Source organism: Enhydra lutris, unplaced genomic scaffold (genome assembly GCF_002288905.1).
Source record: "Enhydra lutris kenyoni isolate GAN:26980312 unplaced genomic scaffold, ASM228890v2 scaffoldscaffold14, whole genome shotgun sequence".
NCBI lineage: Eukaryota > Metazoa > Chordata > Mammalia > Carnivora > Mustelidae > Enhydra > Enhydra lutris.
In genome coordinates, this window is record NW_019154098.1 from 37635485 (window position 1) to 37658170 (window position 22686).

Genomic DNA, 22686 nt, shown 5'->3' on the forward strand with positions numbered 1-22686 from the left:
AGAGACTCTCAAATAAAAGAAGCATTCCCCCTAAACAACGTTTTGTCTGACTTAAAATTATGGCTATTTTGAAAGCATGCAACATTTCCCATTAATGACAGATGGTGATTTATTTCCTCTTTTGTATATATCATAATCTATGTCTGTATTCTTTAAAGTGATGAGTTTGAAAAAATTTTATTTTACTGTGTCACATTTTCCCATTTTAGTAAGTGTTTTTAAATAAAGAGTTTTTAATGTTATATATATATGTATTTAACTGTTTCATGTAACCTTTGAAAATTGTGCATTTCATCACTCTGTGTTGAAATGTTCTTCAATCACTTTTTAAAAACAGTTTTCCAAGTAATATTACAAATTTTAAACTTGAGACAGATGGCCTTATAGATTTGGAAAATAAGTATTTGACTGAAATGAAATATAAATAAAATGTTTTCAGATGTTCTATTGAATTTACTCTATAATTTCAATCTTTTAATTTAGTGAATATCATATGTGAGCAGATTAAATAAAATTTACTTAGTGATTACTAAGAAGACATAAAAGTAACTTCTTAGACATAGGTTGTTATTCAGAATGAGAATCTCAGTTAGTAAATCCTCATAAGTCATGTGCTTCATTTAAATACTTTTAAAAATTCCAGAACTATAATCACAGATTCCATTTGTTTTCTTTTTTTTAAGATTTTACTTATTTATTTGAGAGAGAGAGAATGAAAGAGAGAGCATGAGAAGGGAGAGGGTCAAAGGGAGAAGCAGACTCCCTGCTGAGCAGGGAGCCTGATGCAGGACTCAGTGTTGGGGCTCCAGGACCATGACCTGAGCCAAAGGTAGTTGCTTAACCAACTGAGCCACCCAGGTGCCCCTCCATTTGTTTAATCTAGGCTCTGTATCAGTATTGTGACAAATTTGGACTAGCTAGAAAAGATTGTTGTTGGGTTTTTTTTCCTCAACAGTTAGTTTTGGGTTGGGTTTCTTTTTGTTTGTTTGTTTTTAAGATTTTATTTATTTATTTGACAGAGAGAAACACAGCGAGAGAGGGAACGCAAGCAGGGGGAGTGGGAGAGAGAGAAGCAGGCTTCCCGCTGAGAAGGGAGTGCCATGCAGGCTTGATCCCATGACCCTGGGATCATGACAGGAGCCAAAGGCAGACCCTTAATGACTGAGCCACCCAGGTGCCGCTGGATTTGGTTTCTTTTCTTTTTTTTCTTTTTTTTTAAGATTTTATTTTATTTGACAGATAGAGATCACAAGTAGGCAGAGAGGCAGGCAGAGAGAGAGAGGAGGAAGCAAGCTCCCTGCCGAGCAGAGAGCCCGATGCGGGGCTCGATCCCAGGACCCTGGGATCATGACCTGAGCCGAAGGCAGAGGCTTTAATCCACTGAGCCACCCAGGCGCCCCATGGATTTGGTTTCTTAAATAACAAAATTTACTGAATTATTTATAATGTACCACTTTCCAAAAATGATTGGGGGTAGCATGTTCCATTTATAGAATAGAAGCAAGAAAGAGCTAAGTTCTATTGTTGAACAAATTACTACGACCAGCGGAAATTTGAAGACAGTTTCATATTTGTTTGTCTTTAGGTAACCAATGTGTGTATATCTCTGTATACACACTATACACACAGATTTAAAATGTAACTCTTCTTTTTTTTAAGATTTTTTTATTTATTAATTTGACAGAGAGAGAGAGATCACAAGCAGGCAGAGAGAAAGGCAGAGGGAGAGGGGGAAGCAGACTCCCCGCTGAGCCGAGAGCCTGATTCAGGGCTCCATCCCAGGACCCTAAGATCATGACCTGAGCTGAAGGCAGAGGCTTAACCCACTGAGCCACCCAGGTGCCCCTAAAATGTAGCTCTTCTTATACAATATTTTAATAAGATAATTTAAAAGTGTGAATTAGGTATAGATATATTTGGTTTTTTGTTTTATTTAAATGATTTTATTTACTTATTTTAGAGGGTGGAGGACAGGTGAGTAGGGCTAGAGGCAGAGTGAGAGGGATAAGCAGACTCTGTGTGGAGCCCGATATGGGGCTCTATCCTACCACCCTGAGATCATGACCTCAACCGACTGGGCCAGCCAGTCACCCTCAGATATAAATATTTTGGAAAAATCTGCCTTAAATTTTAATTTGTTGCTTAACTCACTGAAAATTTTAGCTGCTAAATATTACATGTTATCTATATGCTTTCTAATTCCACAAAGAATTTTTGGAGGCTAAATATAATTAAGTTGTCAGTTGTCTTTAATAAGTTACAAAGTCTATACATTTTCTATCAGATTTTCTGATTCAGTTGATTCTAATCAAGTTGAGTTCTCAGTGTCTGCTTAATTTCCTGAGGTATCTTCCACATCAGGGTCAATATACTTACTAACAATGTTAATAAATATTGTTAATTAAAGTTTCTTTGCATTTAGGAAACTTGTTCCCAGTCCTGATTCTTTTGATTTATGAAGACAACTCTTTGATTTAGTTTGACTATCTGTCTTTGACCTCTCTTTCTGGGGCTTAGATCAGATCATATCCTCTTCTGTCATATGAACATTTTTGTTATTTTATGCTCTTGATTTCTGCCTGGCCTAAATGGCATTCCAGAAGTGACTTTTTTTTTTTTTTTTTTTAGGATTTTATTTATTTATTTAACAGAGAGAGAGATCACAAGTAAGCAAAGAGGCAGGCAGAGAGAGAGGGGAAAGCAGGCTCCCCACTGAGCAGAGAGCCCAATGGGGGTTTGATCCCAGGACCCTGAAACCATGACCCAAGCTGAAGGCAGAGGCTTAACCTACTGAGCCACGCAGGGGCCCCCAGAAGTGACTTCTTAAGTTGTAAACATCACAGATCCAGTTTCATGGTATGCTTTTTAAAAATGAAATGCAAGATTTTCTATTTTATATAATTTAAAATGTTTATTTCCCAATGTCCTGTGGATTTTTATTATTCTATTACAGAAAATGAAAAAGGAAGGACAAGCATTTCTTTTGACTCTTTATACTTGAAATTGTCAGCATTGCACTGTAAGCATCTGGACTCCTATTTCCTGTCCATTAGGGAACTAATGATTGTTTTGTGTGGTACGATCCTACTGCCCCAGTAGTGTGATCACCTTTGTGGTCTTGTGGCTACTCAGTCTATTCCAATGTAATATTTTATCTTACTCTGCTGTTGAAAATGTATATTTTACCACATTTCATTTTAGAAATCAATAATATCCATGTATGTATTCTTATCTACAGCAGGTACTGTTAGCAATGGAGTTTCACATGTTTTATATTTCCGGTTTTGATTGGGATTTGAGTACTGTGATCAAGTAGTTATGAGTAAAATAGTATAAGGACTTAATACCACATATTCTAATGATTTCATAATAAAAATTCTGAAGAAAAAAGATCAGAGTAGGAATTCCAAAGATAAGCTTTTTATTGGTAGACTTTATATTTGTGATGGGGTTAAGAAGTAGGTTAACTGGAAGAAAATCATAGGGTATTCCTGAATAACTTTAGTAAACAAAGGCTCTAGCTATCCAGAAAATAATCGGCATTCTCGTTATTGTGACTGATGATGTATTCTAGTAGCTGACTGGAGCTGTCACCTCGGGCTGTCTGCTCCTGTAGTGCCCTGTGCTTTCCCTGTCACAGGACTGAGTTTACTTTATTCAGATAGTTTGTTAATTTTTTTTCTCTGTGAGACTATCAGCTCCGGAAGACTGGAACCATATCTTGTTTGATTTAAATACTGTTGCATCCCTAGCACCTCACCCAGTACCTGGCAAGTCGAAGGTACATAGTAAGTATTTATTGAATGAGTTGATTTTTTTAGTGCGACTAGTAATTTTTATCAAGTAAACCATTACAACTCAATCCTAATGATCTGTTAATTTCATAATATTTGATCTTAGTGATTAATGCTTCATTACACAAAAAAGTGAGATCTAAATGATTTCTTTTTTAAATTTTTAAAAATATTTTATTATTTATTTGACAGAGAGACACAGGGAGAGAGGGAACACAAGCAGGGAGAGTAGAGGGAGAAGCAGGCTTCCTGCCAAGCAGGGAGTCTGATGCAGGGCACGGCCCCAGGACCCTGGGACCTGAGCCAAGGGCAGATGCTTAACAACTGAGCCACCCATGTACCCCCTAAATGATTTCTTAAATTGCTTCACACATGTAATCAGTTGACTTGTTTGATTTACTCCTTTTAGCTACTGTTCTTACAGTTTGTTAGAGTGTAATGGAAAGAACACTAAACTAGGAGTCAAAAAGCCGGAGTGGGTATTCTAAACTACTTACTAGCTGTGCCCTTATGCAAATCACTTATTGATTCTGAGCTGATTTCTTCTGTCTATAAATGAGAGAAATTAAGAGAGTTGATCATTGTTGAAACTCTCACTGCGACGGGCGCCTGGGTGGCTCAGTGGGTTAAGCTGCTGCCTTCGGCTCAGGTCATGATCTCAGGGTCCTGGGATCGAGTCCCGCATCGGGCTCTCTGCTCAGCGGGGAGCCTGCTTCCCTCTCTCTCTCTCTCTCTCTCTCTGCCTGCCTCTCTGTCTACTTGTGATCTCTCTCTGTCAAATAAATAAATAAAATCTTAAAAAAAAAAAAAGAAACTCTCACTGTTGAAAGTGTTACAGTAATCTCTATGCTATGCTTTTGGCTAAATATGGATAGAATAAAACAAAATACCATTTGTGGGGCTAGAATATATGATCTTGATATCTTTAATATTATGCTGAATGAAACTATAAAGCCAGCCTCTAACTTGCTTGTAAAAAATGCCTGCTTAAAAACAAATTAATCTAAAACAAACAGACAAACAAACAAATTCATCTAGGGACACCTGGGTGACTCAGTCAGTTAAGCCTCTGTCTTCTGCTCATGTCCTGATTCCAGGGTCCTTGGATAGAGTCCCACATCAGGCTTCTTGCTCAGCAGGGAGCCTGCTTCCCCCTCTGCCTGCCACTCCCCCTGCTCATGCTCTCTCTCCTTTCTCTCTCCCTGACAAACAAATAAATAAAATCTTTAAAAAAATTCAACTAACCATAAACTGAGTGTTTACTCTGTATAGACATTGTCCTAGATCCCTTATGTGTTAACTCATTTATTCCTCACATTGACTCTATAAGGCAGTTATTATCTTATTCCTCTTATATATCAGGAAGTCAAGAATCAGGTTAAATAATCTAAGATCATTCAGATAACAAGTGAGGGAGCCAACATTCCAACCAGAGGTAGTCTGCCACTTGTATGACAAGACTCTGCAGAATCCCTGTTGATAAATTCAATATGCATATAATTACCATGTCTTAAATGGAAGATTGTTTTGCCATTAAAGGAAAATCTATTGGTATGTCAGGAAAAAAAATTCTAACTTAAAACAGTTCTGCCCTAAAGTAGTTTCTTAGCTCCGTAGTTCCTCACAACTTTGTAATTTGGAAAACTAAATGGATTGCACAAATATACTATTATCTGAGAGCTCCGTTCCAGAGAAAGGCTATTGCTCTAGTCCCAAGGTCTTTGTAATTAAAGACACAAGTCATGAAAATAAGTATTAACAGATTCCAGTCATCACTACTTTTTTGATTATTGAGTGAAAGTAGTAAGAAAAAATTTACCAGTTATTGATAAGTCTACTCTGTGTTTTCAAGAAGATTCCAATATAAGATTAAATTGTATGATTCAATCATTGGATGATTAAATTTGGCACTTCATTTTTGTATTTTTTCTCATTGCTTAATAAGAACATAAGGGAAAGGAGGAGCAAACAGTTAACCTTCTACTGGTTTAGGATAATCTATCTTTCCCCACTGTGGTCTGCCCCCTTGACAGTCTTGTTAGCTGATAGGAATATTTTTTCTATTTTGACTTCTACTGGTCTCCAGGAAAGACAGGAATTTCCTATTTTTCATTCCCTAGTTTGGAAAATAAATGGTCAGAAACTTGTCATAATTGATATAAAGAGAAAAAACACTTTAAAAGTTACCTGATCATTTAGGGGCCCCTGGGTGGCTCAGTGGGTTAAAGCCTCTGCCTTTGGTGATCTCAGGGTCCTGGGATCCAGCCCTGCATCGGGCTCTCTGCTTGGTGGGGAGCCTGCCTCTCCCTCTCTTTGCCTGCCTCTCTGCCTACTTGTGATCTCTGTCTGTCAAATAAATAAATAAAATCTTAAAAAAAGTCACCTGATCATTTAATACTAGCATTTTTATGGGCACAAATATGGATGTTTACAATTATTTCAGATATTTAAATACTTCATAAAGTCTATAGATTTGTTGGCAATAATTTAAGGGTAGAAGTGCTATTGAGAAAACAGTTTTGATACTTAGCATGGTGTAAAGCTAAGTTTTTCCATTACCTTTGTTTAATTTATGATTCACAAAATGACAAAAATTTACTGAACATTTTCAACATTTGGTCTCTTGTGTTTCTTGGTTGAATTAAATTATTTATATGGCCTATTTTAAATTATCTCCCTTAGGGATAGTGTAACATATACAGAAAGTACTTTAAATGTCTTAAAATATGGAAATAATACATTACTGTTTCTGTGTGAAAGGGAAGTATTTCAAAGATCACACTAAACGTTCCACAAGGGGGCACCAAAGACTCATTTATGGTGCTTTTGGCCATTCTTCAAAAAAATTAATTAACTTTTATATGTTTGACGCTAATGTACTGTGACATTGCCAGGTAGGGGAAGTGTTCCTTGACTCAATTTTAAAAATGCATACAGAATAAATTTACTTAATAGTTATTACTCAGAGTTACTAATTAAAATACTTTAGCTGGCTTGCAAGATTGCTCTGTTTCCTGGGATGACTTTTAATAGAACACCTTGTTGGCGGGTGGGTCTGTGCCTTGGCCATCTGTATTTACTTGCCCAACAGCTCTGCCCTCCTGGCTCCCTCTTCATCGACTGTGGAGCCAGAAGAGTGGAAGGAGCAGTAGAATCATGGAGGTGAGTTCTGGTTTTGAACGATGGTGGCGTGCTACCAATTACTTCCTTCTGGCATTCTCATTTCTGCAGAAAAGTGGTGCTTGCTTGGTTCAGGTCCTAATCACAGTCTGCCCTAGATTCTGTAAATGCTTCCTAACAGGTCTCTTTGCTTTTACTTTGTCCCCATCTAAATCGGTCCTAAATAGCCATTGCCAGGTTATTTGTACTAAAATGTGGCTCCAATTATATTGCTTCCTATTAAAAATGTAGCTGAATTTAGGATCTCCTAATGGTCCTAACTTTATAGCAATCTCTCTCACCATTCCACTCTGTACACTTTGTTCCGGCCAAACTAGACTCCTTACTGCTTCCTAAATTTCCCTTCTGATTTTCCCACTTCCCCTCTCTCTTGCCATACTAAATCCCATTGAACCCAGCTAATCCTTAGTTCTTTCCGTGAATCATCTTTGACGATCTCTCCAACAAGATGAAAATTTTACCTTCTTTGAATCTAGTGTTTATGTCTTTCTTGTACTGTCTCTGACATGTCCTTTTTGTGTTAGATTCTTGTAATCTTAAAAATAAATAAATAAAAAATAAATAAATAAACACATTCTTGTAGTCTTCCCCCATTAGCAAGTTCCTTAAGAGCAGAATGTCTTTTTTCACCTCTCTACCTCCTTTAGCAGAATGTCTTATACATGATAGATGATAAAGCAAATATTAATTGAATTGTTGAATTAATGATTGTCACATGATATGAAAATGAACCATATGAAAATAATATGCTGAGTGGGAATTAAAATACGTACATATGTATAAGTGTATATATACATTAGCTGTTAGGGGCAGAGGATATTGCCTTTAGAGGTGAAATATGCATCACTTTAGAATTAAGTGGTAAAAAACTACCCATGCAGAAAGTTAACAATGCGACATTTAAATTTTTATGTGCTAGGGCAGCAAAGATATTTTTGTGTTGGCATTCAAAAGAAGGAAATATATATTCAAGACATTGCGCTTATATTAAATAAAGGAAGAAAAGTAATTTTCCTTTTTTTCCAGCTTGAGATAAAATTGACATAGAGCGTTGTGGACATTTAAGGTGTACAACATTGATTCGATACACTTCTATATTTCACAACAATCACCACCATAGTGTTAGCTAACACCTCCATCCCATCACTTGATTACCATTTTTTTTTTTGTGATGAGAACATTTAAGATCTACTCTCAACAACTTTCCAGTATAGTTGACCCTTTAACAACATGGATTTAAACTGGTTGGGTCTACTTTTATGTAGATTTTTTTTATATAGTAAACTATTGTCAGTATATTTTCTTTCTTATGACCTTCTTAATATTTTCTTTTCCCTAGATTACTTTATTATAAGAATACATTATGTTATTCATAGAACATACAAAATATGTGTCATTTGACTGTTGATATTATCGGTAAGGCTTCTGGTCAACAGAAGGCCATTAGTAGTTAAGTTTTGGGGAAGTCAAAAGATACGTATGGAAAAAAAAAGATACATGTGGATTTTCAGCTGTGCAGAGGGGTTGGTGCCCCTAACCCTCACATTGTTTAAGGTTCAACTGTATTCTCTATTTGTAAAAACTGCAACATCCTGGAGCAATATTAGAGTTTTAAAACTTTAACTAGGGAAGGGTTAAAAATGGAATTATCTCATCAGTTTGTGCAAGAAGCAAAGTAATGTAATGGAATATATTGACAATTATAATTAATCTAAACCAGCAGGTCCAGATGGTAGTTATCTTGGATAAGTTAAGAAGTTGCCTAATGAATGTATTAAACTAATTATATTCCTTTTTCAAAAAATCATGAACTGTTAAGAAATAGAAAAAAATGCTGTTTTCTAGTTAAATGTGATACAAATGTGGGCAGTTGTTATCAAATATAGATATGCAATTTCACAAAAAGGAAAGATAATGTTTATCAAAAAGAGAATGGAAATAAACAACATATAAATTTTGTGATTTGTGTTTCTGATCTTGCCGCAAGGGCAGTTACTTTAGGGACTGAGGTGGGGGTTGGTATAATATGTTACTAGATGTTGAGTTGCCATCCATCTCCTAGGAAAAACATTCTACTACACTGTTCTGTCAGTCTGGTTCTTGTGTGTGTAAAAATTAAAAAAATGGTTTAGCTATGTGGAAATAAATGAAAACAACCCAGAGAAGAGCAAGCAAAGGGCATTTATTCAGAGCTTGCTCTGGCAAGGGAGTCAGCCACCACCATATGCATTTGGTAGAGACTCCAAGGCAGGCATGAGGGGGAAAGCTGTGGAGTGGAGAAAGGGGAAGATTCAGGTGTGTTCTGACCCAAGGGTTGCTGGCCTGGGGGCTAACTGTAATCTACAGGGCATCCTATGTGATTGGTTGGGAAGTTTTTTTGCTTTCTCTGGTTGGTCCTTAACCGGAAATAGGGACAAAAATTAGGGAAACTGACAATTACTGGCCATGACTTGACCATTCTGGGTCTACTGCTGTAGAGGTTGTGGTTTGGTTTCCAAGACTGGTTGCTGCAGAGATTTGAGAGAGTTCTTTTGGCATATATGGTCTGGCCATTGTCCATTTGTATATTCAGACTCATTACCATTAAATGAGACTCATTACCATTAAATCTCATTACCATTAAAAATTAAAATCACAGGGATATAAATTTCAGCCTTTGGTACTATTTCTGTTCACATTCAGAAAAGTTTAGAACTAGGCTTAAGTGGGACCCTACCACATCAAATTCAAGAAAGGACTAGTACTTCTAAATCATTAAACAGGTATGATGCCTGAAATCATGCTTTTGGTAGTACACACACACACACACACACACACACACACACACACACTACCATATCTCTCCAATAGTACTTGGGAGAATCGTTGAATAAATCCTTGCAGCTTCTCCTCCTGAGCAGGCCACAGAGGAGCCCTAATGCAAATAAACATTTGCAATTTAGGTCAGCCCTTGAAACATTTGGTTTCGGGCTCACATCTGAAACCTGATCATTTTTCTTTGTCCACAGCAGCTTAACATGGTATCGCTTCTGTCCCATGGTCATGTTGGCTTCTCATTAACAGTTTTAGCTGTTTTTCAGGGAGACTGAGATGCTCTCATAGAAACATAGTCTGTTTCTAAATAAGGCCCTCTTGAGCACATCCTTCAAATTTCCTAATGATATGTCTAGAATCAGAGTAAAGAGAAACTTAATTTCATTTATGTAGATACAATTCCCATCATAAACTTTTGGTTTTGGACAGCACCGCCTTTCAACAATGATACAGACCAATTGTAAAAAAAAAAGGCGTTTCTGGAAAAATGAACTAGTTGGGGGGCAGAGACAGAATAAAATATTTTTAAAAAATTAAATCTAGTCATCAGGAAATGCACATCAATCCCACCAAGAGATAACCACTTCACACCTGGTGGGATGGCTATAATAAAAAAGTTAGATGATAACAAATGTTAGTGAGGACGTGGCGATACCAGAACCCTTAACTCACCACTCGTGGTAATATAAAATGGTTCAGCCAATACGGAAAACAGTGTGACACTTCCTTGAAAAGCTACACAGAGAGGCCAAACAGACAGTAGATTACCCTCGGCCCCAGCAATTCCACTCCTAGGTATATATAACTTAAGAAAGTGAAAACATATGTCCACATAAAAACTTGTACATAGATGTTCATAGAAGCATTACTCATAATAACTAAAAAGTAGAAAACCCAATGTTTACCAACGGATGAATGGACAAACTGATATATCCACACAATGGAATATTATTCAGCAATAAGAAGGAATGAAGTACTGATTCATGCCCCAATATGGATGAAACTTAGAAACCTGCTAAGTGAAAGAAACCAGTCATGAAAGCCCAACAGAAGGTATGATTCCATTGATCTGAAATGTCCAGGACAGGAAAATACACAGAGGCAGAAGATAGGTCAGTGGTTGCTTAGGGGTGGGCGAGGGGATAACAGCTAAAGGCATTGGGCTTTTTTTGAGGCAATTAATGTTCTAAAATGGATTTTTTGATATGAAATGATATTTGGATGACTTTGATTATATTAAAAATCATTGAAGTGTATACTTTAGATAGATGAATTGTATGATATATGAATTACATTTCAATAAAGCGATTACAAAAAAATTAAATCACCAAAACATTAGAATAACTTATAACCTACACATGTGGATTCAAGTTACGGTCTTTGTGATTCTTGGGTTGTTTTTTTAAATCGCGTGAGAATATTTTTAGAGGGAAAGGTTGCATAGCAGTGTTGTTAAAGAGCAAAGGCTTTGGAATCAGACTTGGATCAACTTGCAGCTTCAACACTTTAAAGCTGTTTGTCTTTGAACAAATTATCTCACCTCTGGAAGTCTCGGTTTCCTAGATTGTTGGGAAGAATAATACCAATGTCTTAGGGGTATTGTTAGAGGCCCATAGTTAAGTGTGCAATGTTAGCCACACTTGATGACAAAACAATTGACTTCTTATTGGTGTGGTTATTTGAAACAGGGATAAACAGATCTTTTCTGTGAACAGGGCACAGTGTGAATTGATTGTAAGGCAGAGAAGATATTCCAATGAATATGTACTGAGTGGCAGGCATTCAGTAAGGGGGGCTGGGGTTGGGGGTTGGGGGTAAAGTAAGACGGTTCTCTTTCGATCTCCAGGAATTTACTGTCTGCTAGATGGCATTGGAGGTAGTGGGCATACCTCTCTGTACAGATTATTTTAATATTAATATGGTTTATTTTTTATTTTTTATTTTTTTTATTTTTTTTATTTGACAGACAGAAATCAGAAGTAGGCCGAGAGGCAGGCAGGGAGAGAGGAGGAAGCAGTCTCCCCGCTGAGCGGAGAGTCCGATGTGGGGCTCGATCCCAGGATCCTGGGATCATGACCTGAGCCGAAGGCAGAGGCTTTAACCCACTGAGCCACCCAGGTGCCCCTTAATATGGTTTTAAGATCGTCGTTTTTACCAAATATACAGGAACAATAGGAGAGGCCAATGAAAGGAATTCATAGGAAGCTACAGTAGGGAAGATGACAGTTAAGCTGAGTACTGAAGAATGAGAAAATTTTGCTTGAAAAAGGCCAGAAAAGCTTCCCTAGCGGCAGAAACAGTGCAAGCAAATAAATGCCTAAAAGGCCCATTGATAGGTCAGCTCTCAAATTTACGTCTCCTAACTTCCAGGTGTCTATAGCAACTGCAAATTCAGAATCTTCACTTGTAAGGCTCATACACTTCTTAAACTCTCCCCATCTACATTCTCTAGAAAGCACCCCTTGAGTGATCCTTTTCAAATAAAAATATGATCATAGTACTTCTCTGCTCAAAATTTTTATGGTTTGCATTTCACTTGGGATGAAAGCTGAGGTCCTTACAAGAGCCAACCAAAACGTTCCATGGTTTTTTGTCTCACGCCTCCCTTTGCCCTTCTATTTGCTTCCACTACTCACCCTTGACTTCATTTGGCCCTCTGATTTTATTTGTTTGGTCCAAGTAGTGGTTTATAGTTTTATTTTTCTCTCTGTCTTTGTACTATTGAAAAGGCAGTAACTATAACTAGGCAAGTACTGTGGTTCCTTGCTCTACAAGCAACCACTGTCTGACTCCATGCTTGCTCAAGCATTCACATACCTGTAGACCCTGACGGGCTTTGGATGTCCCCCACAGTGCAGGAGGAATATGTGGAGAGACTGGAGGTTTTAAGTAGGTCAGATCCTTACTATAGAGATGGTTTCTCCTTCAGCAGGGGAAATGGATTTAAGGGGATCTCCACTGGAAGCAAACAGTGAAAGAGGGACCAGTTAAGGGACTTTTCACAACACTCCACATGGAAGCCTGTGCTAAGGCAATGGTTGCTCATGGGAATGGAGAGAAGATTCCAGATTCCAGAAATACTTTAATGTAGAATTGGCAGGACTTAGTGCTTGTCTAAATATGGGGTTTCTGTCTTGAGTCACCTGGTGGATGAAGGTACCACTTACTGAACACGGGATTTATGCAGAAAGAAGAAATTTGAAGATAAGTAATGGGGGGAAATGTAGATTTCCTTCTGGATATTTTGATTTTGGAACATCCAAGGAGGAGCCACCACTGAGGAAGAAACTGGATTTAGGGTTCTTAGGAGCAGGGGGAGCCTGAGGTGGAAATCTGGTTGGACTGGATATTTGAGTTGACTATGACTTTTCCAAAAATCTTTTTCTCCTTCCCTTCTTCCCTTCCCCTCCCCTCAATCAGAAGTACCGTTTTTCTTTTTTCGAATTTCACTTTTTACTTCAATCATAACTTTTCTGGGAACACACACTATGGCCATCCTCGGTTTATTGTCCTTCAACAGCCTCCTCGGGTAATTTTTAAAGCTGGAATATCTTGAAAATGCAAGAGTCGTAACCGATTGAAGAAAAAACGTGGGGCAGATCTCGTTCCTAAAGCTCATGAATATTTAATTTTTGACTAGGCATTTCCTACAAGTGGGAATGAGTTCAGGCGCTGTGTGTGGCTATGTCCTCCGTCGTATCAAGGAAACCCCCGAGGCCCGACTCCCCTTTCTTGCTCCTCTTCTCAGGACCAGCCCATCTGTCTCTCTCTGTCCCTCACCCGCTCTCCAGCCGGTCATTTCTACCTAAGCAGTCACTCAATTTCCTGGACGGTGCGGCCAAGGTCTCGACGTGCGGGATCAGGCCGGGGCCGCCGGCACCGCGGCACGAGGCCCGGGCGAGTCGGGTCTCTCTCCGGGGGTGGCCGCGCGAGTCCCCCCACCGGTGGCGGCGGCGTCCGCCCCTGGCCGGGAAGGAGGACGCACTGCTGCGAGCCGGTGCCCCAGGAAAGGCGCGCGCCGCCGCCCTGGCCTCGGGCGCCCGCCTGCCCGCATTGTCTCAGCTCCATAGCAACTCGGCGGCGGCGGGGGCCACGCGCGCTGCGCGGCGTTGGCGCGCGCTCCGGCTCCCGCTCCGGCTGCCGGGGAGAGACCCGCGCTACCTGGCGATGGCGCCCTGACGGCCCCGCGCGGGCGCCGGGCGCGGGCAACGGCGGCGGCATGCCCGAGAAGCGGCTCACCGCGGGTAGGTGCGGCGGCGGCGGGGACCACACACTCACCTCTGGACGTGACTTCTCGCCCCGGCGTCCCCCCCGCCCCCAAACTCCCCAAAACTTGGCTCCCCTGCGCTCTCTCAGCGTTTTATTACGAATCTCACCCCCCCTCCCACCACCTTCCTCCCCTCGCCCCGGACGACCCCCCGTTTGCATTGCCTCATTGGCACCGTCTTATTTTGTCTTGCTTAATTCTCCGTTTTGCAGCTGGAATAATGGAAGCCTACAAGGTTACCTTCAGGGTCACAGTGAATTAGTGACCATGCTGGATTCCAGAGGCCCTTCCTCTCCACTTCCACCTTGAATTCCAACTTAAAATTCAATCCATGTGCAGAGAATGAACAGAGGGCCAAAATCTTCCAGAGCTTGCCCGTGTATAAAGCAGGGCTAGGTGCTGTCTCAAATTATTTCATTTATTTTAAAAGGAAATCAGATTTGAGTGAGATAATGTCATATTTTATCTTGTTTCAGAGCCACCAGATATTACAGAAGAAGGATTTGTAAGTACAATTTTAGAGGGCCACCCCCCCCCCCCCGGTTTTTTAAAATCATAGTTTGTAGGAAAAAAAGCTGTATATTTTCTTTTCTCCTTTTTGCCAAATGAATATAACAGAAGCTTTGGCTTCGTAACAGCGGTGGTGAGTATAAGGCATTTTTTCTCTCTCTCTCCGGGGGTGGCCGCCGCCACTGGTGGGGGGACTTTCTTGAACAGGTACCTTTTTAAGACGAGGCCAGCGGATTTTTATGGTGGATGATATTTACTGTTCAAGTTCTTTTACATAAATGACCTCATTTAATTTATCTAAACTCTTTCATGACTCGGTGAGAGGTAGGTTTTATCTCCATGGTTTTATTGCCAGGTGGGGGTGCAGTTCCTGGTTTTCTAAACATTAGTACATGGCACTGATTGATAACAAGCGGTCAATTTATAGTTGTAATTACTTTTAAAAGGTACTAAATGTTTTCAGGTCAGACTTCTGGTGAGTTGAGTAGTAATAAGTACTTTGCCTAGTACCTGATATACATGATCATTTCGGTGAGTGCTATATTTAGGATGGGTTCTGTTGTAACTCCTGTTGGATAATTAAGGAACTTGCTCAAACATCTAGATAGGAGATAGCAGAGCTTCTTTCTTTCTAAGGTTGGAGTCCAATTCCAAGAGCCCTGGTTAGGGGGCCCTGTAGGGGCAGAGGGCAGGCTGCCCCAATATGGGCTGCTTTGGCATGAAGATTATTTTGGGTTAAAAAGCAGTTGAAATCTAGCAGATTCAAGAACAGCTCTTTACCTCTCCCACAACTGCCTAAAAAGGATTTAGGTAGAGAATCCAGGAAGAGAACCACCACCACCAAGAATGACATGATGGTATGAACGAGGTATGGTAGAGAGGGAGGAACCTGGCAAGGCCTGTTTGATCCAAGTCCTCCATGTCCCTTTGTTTCCAAGTGTCCCAGGACACATTTGTTTACCATTTACTTGTTCATCTTCCTATGAATTGCACTCTCTCCCTTGGAAGTCCCGGACCCCTACCCTTCTCCTTAAGTCAGAACAACATACATGCCTCATTTTGCCTGTTTTTGGAATTTCCATGTCTTTGTGGATTCCCCGTGTGTACACTATTAAATCTGATCTTCTCCCGTTAATTTGTCTCATGGAAATGTAATTCTTAGTCATGTTGGAAGACCTTGAGGGCAGACAAGAATTTTTCCTCCCCTTTACCACTTCTCTGTGCTATTTCACTTATGTCTTCTAGCACTTATTTCTCTTGTTGGCCAATTATCTTATTTGCTTTTGGCTTTTTATTCAACAAACATGAGCGCCTCTGTATTCACAGTCACTACTACATGCTGAAGAGAAGTCTCGAAAAGTTTGCAGACTAGCAGAAGGGGCTGTGAGAGGAGAGAGTAAGGGACTCCATCTGTTAGCACCTTCCATTTTCACCCTTCTGGACCTTTGGTCCATGACTGAGGGGGAGAGAGACATACGGAAAAACGTCAAGTTAGAGACACAAACAGCCCGCCAGAAACTCCACCCATCTTCTTGTTGCCTCAGCGTAACCCTGGGTAGCGGCAGATTTTTTTTTAAACTCCTTCCAGATTGTTCTTCATTCCCGCAGGAGGTCAACATTTCTGGAGCCAATTTTTCCCATACAGTTCCCCCATAAACTGTCTGAGGAGCACTCAGCAGCATTGCACTTAACCGTTTGAATAGCCCGCTGACCCCTCAGGTCTTTGTAGCTGTTTGGGAACTCATAACAGCTCCAAGACTCTACTGGCCACTCCTCTTTGTCTTGGTGTCTCCAATACCACCATCTCCTGGTTTCCCGTCTCTCCTGTTCATGTCCTCATTTCTGGCTTCTCTTTCTTTGCCCATCAAAGTGTTGACTTTCTTTAGGACTCTGTTCCACAGACTCCCTCTCGGGGAGCATTTCTTCTCCTGTAGTTTTAGCTACTCTTACTTCCCAGAGTTTCCAGATCAATACCTCTCCAGCCCAGACACATTTTCTGATGCCAGACCTTGATAACTGTTGGGTTATTGGGCACCTTCATCAGCTGGATGCCCCTGCATCACCGCCACAGTCATATTCCACACACTCTTTCTCAAGAGTATGATAAAATGAGCTTATCTCTCTGCTCCCCTCAGCCCCGTGCTGTTTTTCTTCCCCTTTTTCTTGTTTTGGTTCATGGTGCCACTGCCATTCTGTTGCCCAAGAAGCCAGAACTTTCTTCCCCTTTCTTCCCTCTCACCTGCAATCATTTACCAAGTTCCTTTCTTAGCTGGGTCTCTTTCTCCATACTCATAGCTACTGTCTTATTTCAGGCCCTCATCCCTGGGCCTGAACTCTGGCAGTCGTCCTAACTGATATCACTGCCTCAATATTCCTCTGTCGACTCCAATTTTTCTTGGCCTAAAGCTTAAAGTGCAAACTCCTGTGCATTGACTTCACTGGATAATATTGCTTTGCTCTGTCTACCTTCAGATTCTCCTCCCATCACTCCAGCCCCGGCTGTCAGATTGCTATTAACTCTTTTAAAGAATTACCATGATCCTTGATTGCTCAACTCTTTTATTAATCCTACTATTTATTGACTGCTGACTACAGGCTAGTATTTAACCTCAAAACAACTCCATTAGGTGGTTATTAATCACCCACGTTTCCCAGATGAAGAAGTTGAAGTCCACAACTGTTCACCAACTTGGCCTGAGGCCACACATCTAGGAACCGGCAGAGCCAGAATGTCAAACACCTCCCTTCTGCATTCAAAATCTTTTCTATAACTTTTTAGCCTTTTTAAACCTCACCTCCCAACACTTTCCGTGTGGTAGACAATGTTCATACCATTTGAAGATTATAAAGTACTTCCACATTTCTTCTGCTCCAGCCGAACTGCAAACTGCTCCTCCTTGCCTTTGCCACGGGATTTTGTCTCAACTGCCCTCCCCGCCTCTTTCCCAGTCTTTCCTGTCAGGGCCCAGCTCACCTCCTCAAGGACAGCTGACCAACCTCTTGCCACTTGTGGTAGATACCAGTTTGTGACCAGCTTCTCCAGTTCAAGTGCTCACCCAGGATTATCAGTAGATGAAATAATTCATGCTTTGCACATCTATTTACTTCTGTTTTTCAAAAGTAGTCAAAATAATTTTTTCTCGTTAATATTCTTAAAAAAATAATGTGGCAGAGCTCTCTGGATCCCCCCAGATCGATTCTACCCTTTCCCACAATATATGCTAGACACATTGGTTTCTAGATTAGACTTCATTTTCTAGCTAATGTTTACACATTAAATAACCAACGACTACCTCATACAGCTAGTACCTGGTCAAGCCACAGTTAGAACCTGGGTCTGACTCCATCTCACACACAAAGGGAGAAAAGATGCCCTTTTCTTCTTTCTTGATGGCTGGAATGAGGGTGTGATGATTGAGCCGAAGCAGTCAGCTGGGATCATGAGGTAGAAGTGGCATCAGCTTTCCAGAAGTAAGATGCAACACGTCTGCTCACATTCCATTGACCATTTGGTTACATGACCACATTTAGTTGCAAAGAAGCTTAGAAAACGTAGTCTTTTAGAATAAATCATTTGTTGTCAGGGACACATTGCCTTGTGTCTATTTAACTTTTTATGTGTATAATTTGCAATTTCTTCACGCAATTGTGAATTCCTGCAGGGCTGGTACTGGGTCTCAGACAACTTAATATTCCCTGTGGTGTGTAGCACAATGTCCAGAATGTGCTATTAGATGATTAATAAATTTTGGTTGATGGGTATTTTCATATATGATAGTGTGATGTGTTTATTTTTTATTTTGTTTTATTTAAAACATTTTTAGAATTGACACTCAATGTTAACATTAGTTTCAGAGGTACAACACAGTGATTCAACTTCTCTATATGTTATGCTATGTTTCACTTACCATTTTTTGCAAAGTTTCTTTTGATACATGTTCTATATTTCTCAAGCACCTCTCTTGGCATTCTTCCATGCCGAGACACTGAAAAGTGTCTTTGTTAATTTTGAATTTGATTGGTTTTTGATAATTATCTCTTAGGGAGAATACATACAAAATGTTAATACATTCAATTTTCTCATTGGTCCCTCTGGGAGAATATTTTTAATTACAAAAGCAATGTATGAATATTCTTATAAATGATCCAGATAATAAAAGTGATAAAGTGAATGCTTCTTATCATCACTTCCCTCTAGTCAAGCCCCTTTCATTTTTATATTCCATAAAACCTGAAATATAAATCTGTCATGGCAAGAAAAGTAGAGTTCAGACTGCTTTATGTAACACTGGGATTTGATTACGCATTAGGTATACATTGAGAAGAGTTTCAAGTGAGAGTGACTGCTAAATTATTTTTAACTTTAAAATAGAAAATAAATTCATTTTAAAGACTTAATTACTTGACTCTTAAATCCAAAATAATCACTTTTTTTTCTTGTGCCTTCAAATATTTTTTAAAAGACTAATTTTTTAGAGGGGGAGGGGCAGAGAGAGAGAATCTTTCAAGCAGACTCCCCCCACTGAGCAAGGAGCCTGACCCAGACCCCTAGATCATGACCTGAGCTGAAACCAGGAGTTGACGCTTAACCAACTGAGCCATCCAGGCACCCCTAAAAGTTGCTTGAATCTATGCAAGAGGGTAGGTCATGTCTCAAAAATAGTCTTTGTAGAGTAAAAATTTTGTAGTATGATGATTTCTTTCTTGGATGATTATCTGATACATAAAGCCTACAGTTTCATTAATTTTAAAAGCAGATGCCATTTAAAAAAGAAAAAGATTAAAAAAAAAAAAAAGCAGATCCCTTTATTTTTACTACCAAAACAAGACAGACTAGCTTCATGCAGTATTTACTGTATCTTACTTGTTAAAAATGTTATGCCTTTTTAGCTAATCCTTAGCTCGTTCAAATTCATACTCTGTGTGGATAGGTTGAATGAAATTATAATAAACAGAGAGGTGGCATTCTGTGGGAAGGGTGGAGGGCAGGAGCCGGTAGATGTAGGTACCATTCCTTCTTTCCCCCAGTGCCCTTTCTTTTCTTAAGAGGGTGTGCCAGAAGTGTTTCTAGCAAGTCATTTGGAAACTGAGACAGGTCCTGGAGGTCCTTTGGAAAGTATTAGGCCATTTGGAATTCTTCCATCTCTGCGGAGTCCAATTCTCTGGTTGAAATCAAATTCTCTGGTGTTTTCTGGAACTGCAGAAGCTGCATTAGAATTCCATCAGTAAGTTAGTGAACAAGTATATTGTTAAGCAACTACTTGCACATAACGCTTTATTAGGCCCTACTGGGGACCCACATTCAGTCACTATTTCCCAAAGTGGTATAGTTTCTGATTGCAGAGATGACTTTAATGTGAAACAATAAGAGGATAAGCAGTTTATATTTAAGTGTGAATTTTGAGGCTTGAAACAAAAGTGCATTAGGACTTAGGGAATCTTTTTACCCATGTATAGGGTGTAAAATGGAAGAAGAGTTGATAAAGAGTGGAAGATGCTGTCTTTAAAATGAGAATATCAGGTTGTAAGGGCCTTTGTACAGGGTGAAATCCTTAGGGTAGTTGGCCAAATGAACTGACTAAAGCTACGCAGGTATGATTCCAGATGAAACTGAATGAAAGGAAATGGAGAGCTTCCTTTACCTTCTCCACATCTTTGAGAGTTTCTTCCAGGGGAGAGAATTAGAACAGAAATCAAATAAGTACTGCTGGATAGGTGCTGATTATAGTTTGTGATGATTATTCTTGGGAATGAAAGGAGGAGAGTCCATATTTCTGGTCTTCATTGTATGACCTACTCTTATTTTTTTTTAAATATTTTATTTATTTATTAGAAAGAGAGAGAGAGAAGAGAGCACAAGCAGAGGGATCAGGGACAGAGGGAGAAGCAGGCTCCGTGCTGAGCCAGGAACCTGATGTAGGACTCGATCCCCGGACTCCTGAACTGAGCCAAAGGCGGACACTTAACCAACTGAGCCACCCAGGAGTCCTGAGCTACTCTTACTTCCTCCCTCGTTCATAGATTACATTCATAATACAGTCAATTTCGTGATCTAGAGAGGGTCAGAGAAATATACTATGTGCTCTTGAATTTCCCAAAGTGCCTTGATGTAAGTAAGGTACACTTTCAGCAAGCCACTTGTGGAGTTTGTTTCATCTTGTGTCCTCCTTTTCTGACTGTTTTCATCTTTTAACAATATCTCTCTTTTTTATTTTATTAATATTGTTTTATTAGAGTCTATTAAGTTATTAGTCTTTTCAGATTTCATGTCTTAGTGTAATCATTCAAGCATTCATGCAACAAAAATGTTGTAATCATCTATTATCTAAAAACATTGAGAATTTTTTATTTATTTAGATTTACTTATTTATTTTGAAAGAGAGAGAGAGAGCAGGGGGAGGGGCAGAGGAAGAGAGAGAGAGAGAGAGAGAGAATCTCCAGCAGAGCCCACGCTGAGCACAGAGGCCAATGTGGGCTTGATTCTGGGACCCCAAGACCATAATCTGAGCCAAAATTGAGAGTCAGGTGCTTGACCAACTGAGTCACCCAGGTGCCCCTAACAGCATTGGGAATTTCAAAAGTGAATAAAAAACAGTCTTGCATGCCTGGGTGGCTCGGTGGGTTAAGCCTCTGCCTTCAGCTTGGGTCACGATCTCAGGGTTCTGAGATCAAGCCCCGCATCGCATCGGGCTTTCTGCTCAGCCCCTACTTTCCTACTTTCCCCGCTCTCTCTGCCAGCCTCTCTGGCAGAGATCTTTCTCTCTCTCTCTCTGTCAAATAAACGTGATCTTTCTTTCTCTCTCTCTGTCAAATAAATAAATAAAATCTTTTTTTTAAAAAGGTCTTTTTCTTCCAAAAGTTCACAATCCAGTGGGTGAGATGTGTATACAGGCAGTTTTAGTATGAAGTATTAAAGATTGTGATGGGGAAACATAGATACTTTTGGGAAAGAAAAAGGATAGATAGAATAAAGTAAGAAAAGATTTTCTAGGTAGAATAATTAGCACGTACAGAGGTGCAGAACTGTAAAAAAATTGCTATGACTGAAGTGTGGTAGTCTGAGTTGGGATTGGACAGCTCGGCGGTAGCCAAATTGCATTCAGCATAAACTTTTTGTGATACAAAGGATTGGGGATTAGGGGACAGGTGGATCTCTTTGTATTATCTGAGATGTGGTTAGAAAGTCCGACTCATAGTGTGGTGTGATTAAGGAGGGGTAGGGAAGATGAGGTTTGGCATGTTATGACCAGGAGGGTGGAGCAGAGGTGCTAGGGGTCTGACCCTTAGTGGGTTGGATCCCAGGGTAGTGGTCAGAAGATGTTCAGATGTCTAGGGGTTTATTCCAGAGAGAATGATAGTAATTTGGGATCTGTCATTCAGTACACAGGAGGCTAAGAAGGCTGTCCATAAAGTGCCAAGAGACTTGGGTATTATTTCCTTGTACGTAAGTCTCCACTCCTTTATACTATGAAAAAATTAAAACATACAAGGAAATTGAAAGAACTGTATAGTGAACCCCTATATACCCACCACCAAGATGTCACAGTTATTAACATTTTGTGACATATGTTTTTACATGTTTCTATCCTGTCCACCATGCCATCTATCCATCAGTCCATGTTTTAAATCTGTTTCAAAGTAAGTTGCAGGCATGCACCCTAAACAGTTCTCTCTCTCTGTTTTTTTAGAAAGAGACTGAGAGCACAAGCAGGGGTTGGGGGTAAGAGCAGAAGGTGAGGGAGGGAGAATCCCCAGCAGGCTCCATTCCCAGCTCAGAGCCCGATGCAGGGCTCGATCTCACGACCCTGAGATCATGACCTGAGCCAAAATCAAGAGTCAGATGCTCAACTGACTGAGCCACCTGGGTGGCTCTGTATTCATTAGACAATAATTTCCCATTACCCCCTCCTAAGCCTCTGGATACAATTAATCTACTTTCTGTAGATTTGACTATTCTAGGTACCTCATATAAGTAGAATCATACAAGATTGGTCCTTTCGTGTCTGGCTTTTTTTATTTAGCATAACATTTTCAAGGATCATCCATGTTGTTGCATGAATCAGAATTTCATTCCTTTTTAAGGCTAAATAACATTCCATGTAGTATATACCACATCTTGTT

The 22686-nt window shown here is 39.9% G+C and overlaps 1 protein-coding gene across 1 annotated transcript in view; it reads left to right on the top strand.

Annotated features, from left to right (window-relative positions):
* The first annotated feature begins 15084 nt into the window (after positions 1 to 15084).
* Positions 15085 to 22686, top strand: part of LOC111146491 (regulator of G protein signaling 22) — a 120693-nt gene continuing 113091 nt past the window's right edge. The window contains 2 exon segments of the mRNA XM_022502038.1: positions 15085 to 15096; positions 16523 to 16663. Coding sequence (XP_022357746.1) covers positions 15085 to 15096; positions 16523 to 16663 — 153 coding nt within the window.